Source organism: Leptonychotes weddellii, chromosome 6 (genome assembly GCF_054177405.1).
Source record: "Leptonychotes weddellii isolate Sample4059 chromosome 6, ASM5417740v2, whole genome shotgun sequence".
In the NCBI taxonomy this organism is placed as follows: Eukaryota; Metazoa; Chordata; class Mammalia; order Carnivora; family Phocidae; genus Leptonychotes; species Leptonychotes weddellii.
The window spans coordinates 14775756-14788486 of record NC_138374.1 but is presented as its reverse complement, the minus strand read 5'-3'; the positions used below and the strand labels follow the sequence as shown (position 1 = coordinate 14788486).

At 36.7% G+C, this 12731-nt stretch overlaps 1 protein-coding gene across 3 annotated transcripts in view; it reads left to right on the top strand.

Moving 5' to 3' along the window:
- Positions 1–12731, top strand: part of TDRD1 (tudor domain containing 1) — a 38645-nt gene that overhangs the window by 18799 nt on the left and 7115 nt on the right. For 2 of the 3 annotated variants that reach the window (XM_031039061.2, XM_081823463.1), the window contains exons 14-21: positions 292–462; positions 2039–2281; positions 2667–2804; positions 5167–5277; positions 6034–6204; positions 8076–8351; positions 9093–9212; positions 10294–10410. In XM_031039061.2, the coding sequence (XP_030894921.1) occupies positions 292–462; positions 2039–2281; positions 2667–2804; positions 5167–5277; positions 6034–6204; positions 8076–8351; positions 9093–9212; positions 10294–10410 (1347 nt within the window). The remainder of the gene's footprint in view (positions 1–291; positions 463–2038; positions 2282–2666; positions 2805–5166; positions 5278–6033; positions 6205–8075; positions 8352–9092; positions 9213–10293; positions 10411–12731) is intronic. The other variant, XM_081823464.1, reaches the window with a different exon arrangement.

The window sequence follows — 12731 nt, the reverse complement described above, 5'->3', positions numbered from 1 at the left end:
CATTCTCTGTCCTAATGAGTTAACTGTCTGCAGGGGAGACCAAGCCTGTTGTAAGTCATGACCACCCAGGGCATGAGTGGTCTAGTAAGGTGTACATAAAGGGGAGATTCTAGGAGTCAAAGGCTTCTGAGCAGCAGAAGTAGCAATGCTGACTAAGCATACGTTGTTCAATAAAGCCTGATATTCTATTAAAGTAAAACCTACAGATGAGCATCTCTAAATTTCGGAGGGAAAGTTTTTGTGTATATCTGCACTGGAAAATCATTTGAGACGGATCTCTCCTTCTTTCAGACGATGATCAGTGGTACCGTGCCTCTGTTTTAGCTTATGCTTCTGAACAGTCTGTACTGGTCGGATATGTAGATTATGGAAACTTTGAAATCCTTAGTTTGACAAGACTCTGTCCCATAACTCCAAAGTTGCTGGAATTGCCAATGCAAGCTATAAAGTGTGTGCTGGCAGGTATGAAATGTTCGTGGTCCCCGTATTCTTAAAATACTAAAACCTAAAGTAAGAGCATTAGAATTGAAATAAATTAAACTACCCAGAAGATAAAAGAATGTGTTTGGATATAACTTCTCTTAATGCAAAAATAATCCTTAATAGAACAGTTCAAATACACAGGACTACTTTGCTATCTCTAATAAAATAAAATTTAATGTGCCTGTGGTTATGAAATTGAGTATTAATTTTGCTGTTTATAGTCTGTATTATTGATAAATATCATAGAAGCTGATTCTTTACACAAAGTAGGGCAAAACCTCCTTGTAAAAACAGTATGTTCGAACATATGCTTAGAAATTACTGTATATAAAATTTATCCCACCAGGAGCTAGGGCTTCTTTCCATGTTAATAAATTGGCCTCTTAACCTTCATTCACATATACCGGTATCCTATTCACGTGAACTGGTATCCTATTATCAGAAGAATATTTCCAGGTTTTTGCTACTAGCTGTGTTCTTTTTTTTTTTTTTTGAAAGATTTTATTTCAGACAGTGCATGAGCAGAGGGGAGGGGCAGAGGGAGAAGCAGACTCCCCACTGAGCAGGGAGCCTGACCTGAGGGAGCAGGACCCTGAGATCATGACCTGAGCCGGAGGCAGTCGCTTAACGCACCGAGCCACCCAGGTGCCCCATAGCAGTGTTCTTTTAACTACATTTTGCAACCTATCCAAGATCATTTCCTTGGGATAGGCTGCAAAATATAGTTGTACTACAAAATTCCTCAGGTGAAATGGAGGTGTCTGTGGGTATGTTTCTCTTCATGTTTGTGATATATGTTATGATTTTTCTCCAGAAAGGGTAGAACTAGTTTACACACCTACCAGAAAGAGAGCGGGGGGGCCCATTCCTTCACACATTGGTACACCAAATAGATACCTCTGTATTAGTTCATATTGGTCAATTTTGATAAGTTTTAAACTAAATCATTTCAATTACTTTATTACCATGAGACTGAACATTTTTTTCATAAGTTACTTGCTCTTATGAAAAGACTAGGCATAACCTTGGGTTGTTGATTTGCAAGTGCCTTTGCAGTTTAAGTGCCGCTGATGTTTTTTATGTCATTGTAAGGGACCACTATTTCTTTCTGGATTGTTTGATGATACTTTTGTTTATGACTTTCTTAACTACCTGAGATATAATTTACATACCATAAAATTCTCAGTCTCAGTTCAGTGATTCTTAGTAAATTTACTGAGTTGTATAGATATCACCCTGATGAGGTTTCTTATCGCCATCAGTAATCCTAGCTCCCCAGGCAATCACTAATCTGTCTTCAAGATTTTCTTTTCTGGACACTTCATATCAATGGAATTATTGTTTGTATACATAGAAGTAGAGCAGTTTTCTATAGGTTTTTTCTTTGTAATTTTGCCTTCATTTTAATGATTAGAAAATCCTTCTGCTCAGGTGGAACTTTTTGGTTCTGGTTTTTGTCAGGTTCCTTAAATTTAACTTTGTGGAAATTAGGAGCTGAATTTCTAAATCCTTTTATAAGAAGTATTTTAATATTCTTTTAAAAATTCTTTGATAGGAGTAAAGCCATCATTAGGAATTTGGACTCCAGAAGCTATTTGTCTGATGAAAAAAATTGTGCAGAACAAAATGATCACGGTGAAAGTGGCAGACAAGCTGGAAAACAGCTCCCTGGTGGAGCTTGTAGATGAATCTGTGATGCCTCACCTCAGTATTGCTCAGGCACTCAGAGACGCTGGCTTTGCCGTCTGGGAGACTGGGGTGCTGGCCGAGAAGCCCAGTGTTATGAAAGAAGCCAGCGGTGAGTAAGCTCTCGATAATGTCCATGCTGGAATCCAGATGGCTTTGTGTGGGTTCTCATGCTCTCAAAAAGAATGGATGTTGAGTGTCTTCTGTCTTTCTGAATCAAGCATTCATTTAAATACATTTAAATACATTATGAGTGTGTTGGAAAACTGAAAAACAAAACCTATGGGTCACTGGCAGCTGAAGGGATCAATCAGAAATGTGAATTTGAAATTCAGTGAGGTAGTTTCGGCTAACTGTAATACAAATTAACTGTCTTGTAAAGTCACTAAAAGCCCTGGAAATACAGTTCTTCAAAAGCAGATTCCTCACCAGCCCTACCTCCCCTCCCCACTTTGACCATTTATTTTGCAAAAGTTCATTTTTTTTTTTTTTCACAGTTCCCTTGGGTATAGAAGCAAAACTAAGTCCATTGGAGTGGACATGGGTTGAACTTGCTGTTGACCAAACAGTGGATGTTGTGGTCTGTATGATGTACAGTCCTGGTGAATTTTATTGCCATGTGCTTCAAGAGGATGGTAAGTGGACTCTTCTCATTTAGTTCTCTTACAAATACATTGGTGTGGTAATAACTGAAGAAGAGTTTATTGAATAATAAAAGTACTGTCTTTCCAAGAAGGGCCAAGTGAATATTTCTACTTATAAGAAAGATTTGGTTATACTTAATTGCATTTTATTCCATTTTAAGCCATTATTTCTATTTTAAAAAATTTCTTTTTATTTAAACCAGTTTCAATTTTGTAGAATGTCTTCTAAATTCATTTTTGAAAAGTAAATGGTTGATTTTATTAAAGCATAACATGAATATACGTAAGTGCACAAATAGTTCAGCATAACACATTATCACAAAGTTAAAAGACTGAATGACCAACATCTAGGTCAAGAAATGAAACATTACCAGTAATCCAGAAGTTTCCTCCATGTCTCCTTTGATTACTACCCTTCTCTCTTTAAAAAGTAAATACTAGGGGTGCCTGGGTGGCTCAGTTGTTAAGTGTCTGCCTTCGGCTCGGGTCGTGGTCCCGGGGTCCTGGGATCGAGCCCCGCATCGGGCTCCCTGCTCTGCGGGAGGCCTGCTTCTCCCTCTCCCACTCCCCCTGCTTGTGTTCCCTCTCTCACTGTGTCTCTGTCAAATAAATATAATCTAAAAAAAAAAAAAAAAAAGAAGTAAATACTATCCTGCCTTCTAATAGCATAGTTTTCCTGGTTTTGAACTTTATGTAAATGTAATAATACAGTATGTACTCTTGTGTGCCTTCTCACCTTTTTTTCACATTGTGAGGTCAGTTCTTCATTTTTATATGTAGCAGTAGCTTGTGTTCCGCTGTGTGAATGACACTGCAAATTTATTTCTTTATAAGGTTGGACATGTGGGTCATTTTTAGTTCTGATCTATAAAATGATATTGGTGTGAACTTTTCCATACAAATTTGGTGCACATGGATATGTGTTTCTTTTGAATATATACCCAGAAATGAAATTACTGACCATATCATAAAGGGTATTTATATTTTCAGCTTTGATCAATGAATGTCAAAAAGTTTCCAAAGTGATTATGACAGCTGTCAGTTTGAGACTTTTAGTCTCTCCACATCCTCACACTTGTATTTTCCTTCTTTTTCATTTGAGCTATTGTGGTGAGCATCCTTAATTTTAATATTTCTAAATCTTGGTTTTCTTCTCTATCAAATGAGGACATTAAACTAGGTGCCTGAGTCCCTGTCTGACTCCCAGTTTGTGAGATTTGTCATCCCTCCTTTCAGAATCATCTAGTAGATTGACCACTATTTCATATAGCATAAAATTAAAAATTTTTAAAGTCAGTTTTTATTTTCATAGGTGATTACACAAGCATATGTACAAAATCCAAAAGTTAAAAAGAATGTATAGTGGGAAGTAAGTTTCCCAGTCCCTTTCTCAATTTTCTAAATCTTTTCAGAATAAATAATAAATACCTTTTCTATGAATATGCTTGAATGTATGTATCCTTGTTTATGTAGGCATAAATGGTAAAATATTATAAATGATTTTTGCACTTTTATTTTCCACTATGTCTTATCCACTATGTCTAAGTTCACATAGTCTTTTCTTCTTCTTTTTTTTTTAAGATTTATTTATTTATTTTGAGAAAGAGAGCATGCGGGGGGTGGGGGGCAGAAGGAGAGAAGAGGGAGAGAAGCAGACTCCCCACTGAACAGGGAGCCAGATGTGGGGCTCCATCTCAGGACCCTAAGATCATGACCTGAGCCGAAATCAAGAGTTGGACACTTAACTAACTGAGCCAGCCAGGCGCCCCTCAGCATTTTAAAGCTCTCCATGGTTTGTATCTTTCCCAGCACATGGCTATTGTGTTCTTCAGTGGTTTACCTTCCCTGCTTTGCCAAACTGCTCCTGCCAAATAAGTTTTGGCTGCTTAATTCTGTACTTTGCCTCAGAGCCATTTCTTCCTTCTGGAGTACCCTCTCCTTGTCTGTACTCTTTCTCTGTAAAAGCTTTAGTACACACAGCTCACCTCTCTGCGTTTCCTTAGCAGACATCTGTGCATCCTCTTAGTGCTTATGTGTCCTCCTTCTGGACAGCTTGTATGTCACTTTCTGTACGGGCTTGTACACAGTTTCCTTCTCCCAGTGCAAAGCTCATGCTCTGGTATGCTGATGACAGTGCCATAGTAGGGGATTACTAAGAGCATTAACTAATAACGACTTATTTTCCCAATTAACTTTTTAATAAGGAAAAGAGAAAAGCATCTGGTGTGTACTTAATAGTTGCTTGGGAATATACCTGAGATTGCATGATCAGAACATTTCCCAACTTCAGAGGAAGATCTGTATTCTGCATGCTTTTAAAATATTGAATGCTGTATGTGTATTCTGTTTTCAGCTTTAAAGAAACTCAATGATTTGAACAAGTCACTAGCAGAATATTGCCAGCAGAAGGTGCCCAGTGATTTTAAGGCCGAAATAGGGCGACCATGTTGTGCTTCTTTTGCAGGTAAGTTGCAGTTGATAGAATCATGACTTCATTGATAGAGACTTTTGTTTCCTGACATTCAGCCCTTATTTTTTTAATGTGTATTTTCCTCCTGATGTTTAAGCAAATATTTCTCACAAGACTAAATGAATGCTTAAAGTATCATGTTTTCTCTTCTCTTCGTAGCAAGGAACCTCCAAATGAAACTTTCTTACTTCAACTTTGTTAAAATTTGTTAAATGCTTTTCTTTCCAGAATTTCTGATATTAAAGTAAATTAGATATTGGGAAACCTGTTCACTGCAGGTTCATGGTTTTTTCTGGTCACCCCGTGCATGTTTAGTTTGAAAGTATATTTTATGAAACACCTTAATTTCATTGCATGTGTTTTTCTATTTGCTCTTTACATTATTTTACTAATACCAAGTAAAACAGTTTGTCCTTAGAGTATCGTAAGATTTCCAGATTGACAGATATGTTCAAGGTTATGAAGTCTTCCCTTCACTTTCACATTTTGTTTATTGGATACATGATGAATGGAATCTTTAATTTACATCTGATGTCAAAATGTGCTATAAAAATTTTGGATGTATTCTAAAAAATGGATTTTGAGAATTCTGGGGATTTCTGAATGAAAAAGGCATCATCTAAAAGAAAGAGCAAATTTATTTAGTTACTTTAGACAAAGGATTTTTTTTTTTTTTTGAAGATGAAAATTTCAAATGTTAAGAGAGGGGAAATAATGTTCCATGTTTTACAAACTCTGTGTTAATTATAGGTGATGGTAATTGGTATCGTGCTTTAGTCAAGGAAATCTTATTGGATGGAAACATTAAAGTCCATTTTGTGGATTATGGGAACATGGAAGAAGTTACTGCAGATGAACTCCAAATGATCCCATCCAAATTTTTAAAACTTCCATTTCAAGGAATACGGTGCTGGTTAGTAGGTATGGTGCAGAATAAGAAACTTTCTCAACTGTCTTCTAATACTTAGGGTATACGTACTTTTAAATATTAACATCTATAATTTTAACATGTGAACTAGAAGATCCTGCTTCATATTATACAATTTAGGAATGTACTTTTGAAGATACGGGCCGAAATGTTCAGTGTTGATGTTAAAGTAGGGAAGCAGCTGCTTTTCTGTGCTCGAGATGGGAGTGAAAACCAGTGTTGAAGGCGTTTTGCAGGATTTCTTAAGAGTTTCAAATATTCCTACCTTTTATCTCAGCATTTTTACTTGTAATAATTTATCCTAAAGAAATGATCTTGGAATTTCACAGTTTACCTACAAGGAAATTCTATACTGCTGTTAATAATAGCAAAACCACCTAAATAGCCAATTACAGAGGATTGATTAAATGATGATCCATATAATTGACAGTAGTAGTACCTATTTCAGTTGGTTGGTGTGAGGATTAAATGAATTCTTAGAAACAGAATTTTTCTGACATGCAAAGTTCGATTTAAGTGTTTCCTCTTACCACACAGTCATTAAAGTGATGTTAACCATGGGTTATTAATATGAAGAATTGTTTATGAGGTACATAAAACATGCAAGTTGTAAAAGAAATACAGGATGGCATTGTGATTACGAGGACAGGCTCTGGAATCTTAGGCAAATGATTCAAACTCTCTGGTGCTTCTGTTTCTTCATCTGGAAAATAACAGTATCTTCCTCAAAGAGTCATTAAGAATAAAAGGGATGAAAAATATAAAGCACTTAACACTCCCTGGCATATATGTATAAGAGCTATTATTATGGAAAGGTTTCTTTATAAAAGAAACTCGTATGTGCATGTGGGTCTTTCCATGTGCACATGAAAATTATGGGAGGTTGGATACCAAAATGTTAATAGTGCTCATGTCTGGCAGCATAGATGCTCTTTATTTTTCCTTTTGCAGGTTTTCTTTCTACTTACTACACTAAGTATGTTTCAGATTATTTTTAATTACCATGTTTTATGTTCATGCTTCTTAAAATGTGGCCCCCAGAGTGCCTGGGTGGTTCAGTTTGTTAGGCAACTGCCTTCGGCTCAGGTCATGATCCCAGGGTCCTGGGATCGAGCCCCGCATCGGGCTCCCTGCTCTGCGGGGAGCCTGCTTCTCCCTCTCCCTGCCACTCTCCCTGCTTGTGCATTCTCTCTCTCTCTCTGTCAAATAAGTAAATAAAATCTTTGAAAAAAAAAATGTGACCCCCAGACAAGCAACATCAACTTAAGAAATTATTCAAACTGCAGATTCTTAGTCCCCAGCCAAGATCTGCTAAATTGGAAATTCTAGCGTGTGGCCCTGAAATCTGTTTTATTGAGCCCTCCAGGTAATGGAGATGCACACTCAAGTTTGAGTTATTCTAAAAATAAGGGTATAAGCCAGAGTTACCAGAAAAATAATTTTTGGTTAAGTAGTTTAAAATAAGATTTTAAAATCACCATTAGAAAACTGCCCACAGAAGTGAAGGTGTATGGTTGAGATCTTATACCAGCATAATTAGTAACTCATCATCTTATATATAACAGAACACAGTAATGGCTTCTAACCTTATTTTTGCCTATTGGAAAAATGCCAGGTAAAGATACATTAGTGGGGAAAACAAGGAAAATTTCCGAGGCTCCAAAACCCTAGTAGTATGTATACAAATGCGTTATCTGTGACTCAGGCATAGAAGATGTAGAAATGTAATTGAACATTGCAAAAAAAAGATACTCAAAATCACTGACCCAAATGGAACACTTGACAAGGACCAGTCCCAGGTACTGTTGAGGCAAAAATCCAGCTTGGGCACAGAACTCTTTTTAATGCTCTTCTTATTTGCCAGATATACAGCCTAGAAACAAACACTGGACTGAAGAAGCCATAGCAAGATTTCAGATGTGCGTTGCAGGGATAAAACTCCAGGCCCGAGTGGTTGAAATCACTGGACAGGGAGTGGGAATCGAGCTCATTGATCTCTCCACTTCTTACCCCAGAATAATTAGTGATGTTCTGATTGATGAACATCTGGTTTTAAAAACTAGTTCGCCACGTAAAGACTTGACAAATAACAGACCCGTTAGTAAACGTGATCTTCAAGTTGATGTCCTGGGGCTTCAAGGTAACGTGTTTAAACCATTGATTCCTTATTTAAATTTGTGTTATCCTTTGCTTTTATAGGCTATGAAATTTTTCTAGCCAAATGATGCAGTTTTTCTGTAGGAAAACATGCTTTGTGGAAATAGGTTAATAACAGGTTACTAAAATTAGTATTTATTGGGGGTGCCTGGGGGGAGCTGCTGGTTAAGCGTCCAACTCTTGGTTTCAGCTTGGGTGGTGAGAGACCTCAGGGTGGTGAGATTGAACTCTGCTTCCGGCTCCTGGCTCAGTGTGGAGTCTGCTTCCGATTCTTTGTCTCCATCTCCTCCTCTGCCCCCCACTCCCCCACTCATGCAAACTCTCTCATAAATAAATCTTTAAAAAAAATAATATTTATTGAAACGTGGTTTTATTAAACACTGTACTCATTTTTATTGTAGTTATTTATTAGGTAGTCTTGCATCGTACAGTTATATATCCCCTAAAGAGTGAATCAATTATAAGGCTTATATTAAATATACTATGGAATTGGAAATGTATTACAGAAATAATACATGAGTGCAGCAGGTCAAAGATTCTCATTCTAGTTTGGCCTTTTTGGTAATACAGAATCCCTCAAACTGAATAGATTGTTTTGTGAAAATACAGATTTTCATTTTAGGAATTTGTGAATGTTGATTCAGTTGATAAATAAATTGAATAAACTGGGAGAGAATAACAACTTTGATCTGTTTTATACAAGATCTGTTTTGTATGTTTTCAGCCATCTCTTTAGCTGAACAGTGGAGGACGACAGAATTGCCAGTTAATAAAACTGTACAAGCAACCATATTAGAAATCATAAACCCACACTTGTTTTATGCTCTACCAAATGAGATGCCAGGTAAGAAACCAAAATTTGAGACTTATTTATGCTTATCTTTTTATAAGTATAATGAAAGCGCTTATCTGAACTCTTTAGGAAGTGAGAGAGAAGGGGGGAGGCTGGTGATTTTTGTTTTATTCAATGTTTTAAGGAAGAACTGGCCATCATAATACTTCAGGCATATTTAGTTATACAAACACATGTTCAATGTGAACATGAAGGGAAATGCCCTGCATTTAGCACCTACCCAACCCAGTCTCATCTCCGGCTTTTTATAAGAAAATAGTTTCCTTAATTGCTGTATAATTTCTTTTTAAAAATAGATACTGTCTATATGAATTGCATTTACAAAGCTAGCCGTCTACACCTTTTAAGAAAATTTGTTACATTGAAAAAGTACTTTATAAATCAGTCTATAATACTATAGCTTAGAAACTTAGAGAAATGTTTTATACTGGGCCTAATCCTGAAGAAAAGTAGCATATAAATGTTTTCTTGTTTCCTGGAAGTTTATAATTAAGAAATCTCTTCAGTATATTTGAGTTTATCCTTGTAGTGTCAGAAGGAGTTAGTGCAAGTTGGGTGATGGCTATTCAAAATAATTGCAGGTACTTGAAGGTTGAGAAAGTGAACCTTTGTTTCAAATTGTAAGACCACAAATTGTGGTGATACCAACAAGTGCTCTTAAATCTATCTCCAGGATTACAAATCATCATCTTTAATCTGTGCAGTGGAAAGCAGGGACTTAGGGTTATTGAATCCTGATGAATTAGAAGTACTTTGTTTAATCTCATTAACTATAACACACTTCCTGAAAAGTATACCGAAAAATCGTGAAAGTGCGACTTAATAAGTTTCTGTAGTGTGAACACACTAGTATAACCACCCTGATCTAGAAATTAGCTTTCCAGAAGCTTCCATCTTACTCCTTCCCAGTATTAGATCCCTTTTGTACAAGGTAACCACTAGTGGTTTTATGTATTCTTAAAATATAAATGTAAACAGGTTTTTTTGAGTGATTCTATTTGACATTGTTTTTGTATACTGTCTAAACAGCATTGAAAATTTCTTCACAAAAGATTGCTTTTTTATGTTTCAGAAGATCAGGAAAGATTGTGTATATTGACAGCTGAATTGTTAGAATATTGCAATACTCAGAAAAGCCGAGTGTCTTACAGACCCAAAATTGGAGATGCGTGCTGTGCCAAATACACCAGTAAGGTTCTTTTAAGTAAAATATTAAAGGGGAAATGTTTTGTTCTCTTTTACATGAAATCTTGTGTATTCTGTTATATTAGGTGCACATTTCATTTTGTTAAATTAAAAGCAAGGTTGTAGGTTTAATTCATGTGCTGGGGTCATCTAGCTTTTCTGTTTTATAACCATAGATTATATTTAGGTAAGGATATAGGTAGATAACTACAAATCTGTCAGTACTTTGAGATAGCTCTCGAAACTCTACTGTATATGGTTGACCAATAACATTTATGTATGGAAGAGTTGCAAATAATTTGTAGAACTTTATGAATGTACTAAAAAAGGAATAAATGCCTTAAAAAGACTTGTTGAATCAGGTACACTTAACAGTTGTCCTGTTGTTTAATATTTCATGTTAACAAATTTCTTTTTGTAATAACAACACTTGGAGTGAATATTCTTGGGCAGAAATTTGGGGAATTCCTGAGTCAAAGGATATAAATTGTTTTGTAAGTTCCGGAAGCATATTGCTCTGTAGGCATCTTAAAGAAATGTCCGTATGTGCCAAAAGTTTGTGAGTGGGCCAATTTCATCTTCCTCTTGCCAGCAACGGGTTTAAAATGCTTTCGGTCTGTTGCCCACATAGAGTTCATTTAAAACAATTTTTAATTTAAATTTAGATTTACGGTTAAATGTATTATGTTTAGTTTTGCTCTTCTTTTGTATGATAACGGGATCTACACTTTCCCTCCCTTTCTTCCTGATAGAAATATGTCACAATTTTTGGTTTGATAAGTATTCTCTGTTACTTTCTTGGAATTGCATAAACACTATTCACAGCCTAGCCACGTAGTACACTACAACATTGCTGTATTCTGTATACTTTCTCTGATTATCTCCAGTTCTCTGCATTGGTGCAGATTCTCCCAGTGAAACCTCATGTACTTCATCAGCTTTTGTTATATTACCAGCACTTGCTGCCTTCTGACCTTCTAGCCAGACTGCTTGTCCTCTAGACGTGAACCATCACCCTGGACCTTTCCCTTCATCATCTTACTGGGGTTGTTTCAACACTACTCCCTCATGTTTCACAGATTGCCCTCCCATCCCACTATGTTTTCTCAGTTTCTCCCTCTCTCATCTCACCTTGTTTTCTGAAATCCTTACTTTGGATTTATTCTAAAATTTGGGTATATCCCATCCTCCAGAAGCTGAGAAAAGGTATGTGTAAGATAAATTTTCTGTTATCTCCCTATGTTCTCCCATGTTTGAAAAAGTCTTTATTCTACCTTAATAGTTAATGGATAGCTTGCCTAGATATAGAATTCTAGATTGGAAATCATCTTTCCCTTAAAATTTTGAAGGCATTGCTTTTTAAAAAAATTTTTATTAAGTAATCTCTACATCCAGCATGGGGTTCAAGGTCATAACCCCGAGATCAAGAGTCTCAAGTTTCACCAACTGAGCCAGCCAGGTGCCCTACTTTTATGGTTTCTTAAAGCTGTTGATGTTGCTGGTCAAAAGAGAGGTCATTTAGATTCTCCAAACTTTGTACGTATTTTTTTCCCCCTCTCTGGAATTTATAGTAATCTCTTCATTCCATGTTTTGAAATTCATGATGGGACTTGGCATTAGTTTTTACCATTATGTTGGGCACTTTTAATGGGTGGGCCCTTAAGTCTAGGAATTGATGAGCTTTGGTTTTGAGAAAGTTTTCTGAAATTTTTTTATTCCCTTCTTTCATTTTCTGTTCTGTTAGAAACTCCAAATATTCTTTTTTTTTTTTTTTTTCTAAAGATTTTGTTTATTTATTTGACAGAGAGCACAAGTAGGCAGAGCAGCAGGTAGAGAGAGAGGGAGAAGCAGATTCCCTGTTGAGCAGGGAGCCTGATGCGGGGCTCGATCTCAGGACCCTGGGATCATGACCTGAGCTGAAGGCAGCCGCTTAACCGACTGACCCACCCAGGTGCCCCAATTCTTTTTTTTAAAGATTTATTTATTTAGGGGCACCTGGGTGGCTCAGTCGTTAAGTGTCTTAAATCACTGGACAGAGCAGTGTCTTAAAAATGATTTATGTATTTTGAAGAGAAAGCAGGGGGGAGGGGGAAGGGCAGGGGGAGAGGGTGAGAAAGAATCTCAGGCAGACTACCCCCTGAGCACAGAGACCCACATTGGGCTCGATCTCAAGACATTGAGATGATGACCTGAGTTAAAAATCGAGTCAGACACTCAACTGACTGAGCCACCCAGGTGCCCCAGGAACTCCAAATATTCTAATGTTGGACTTGAAACTCTTCTAAGTTTCCTCTTTTCTCTTTCACCTTTTTTGCTTATTTTTTT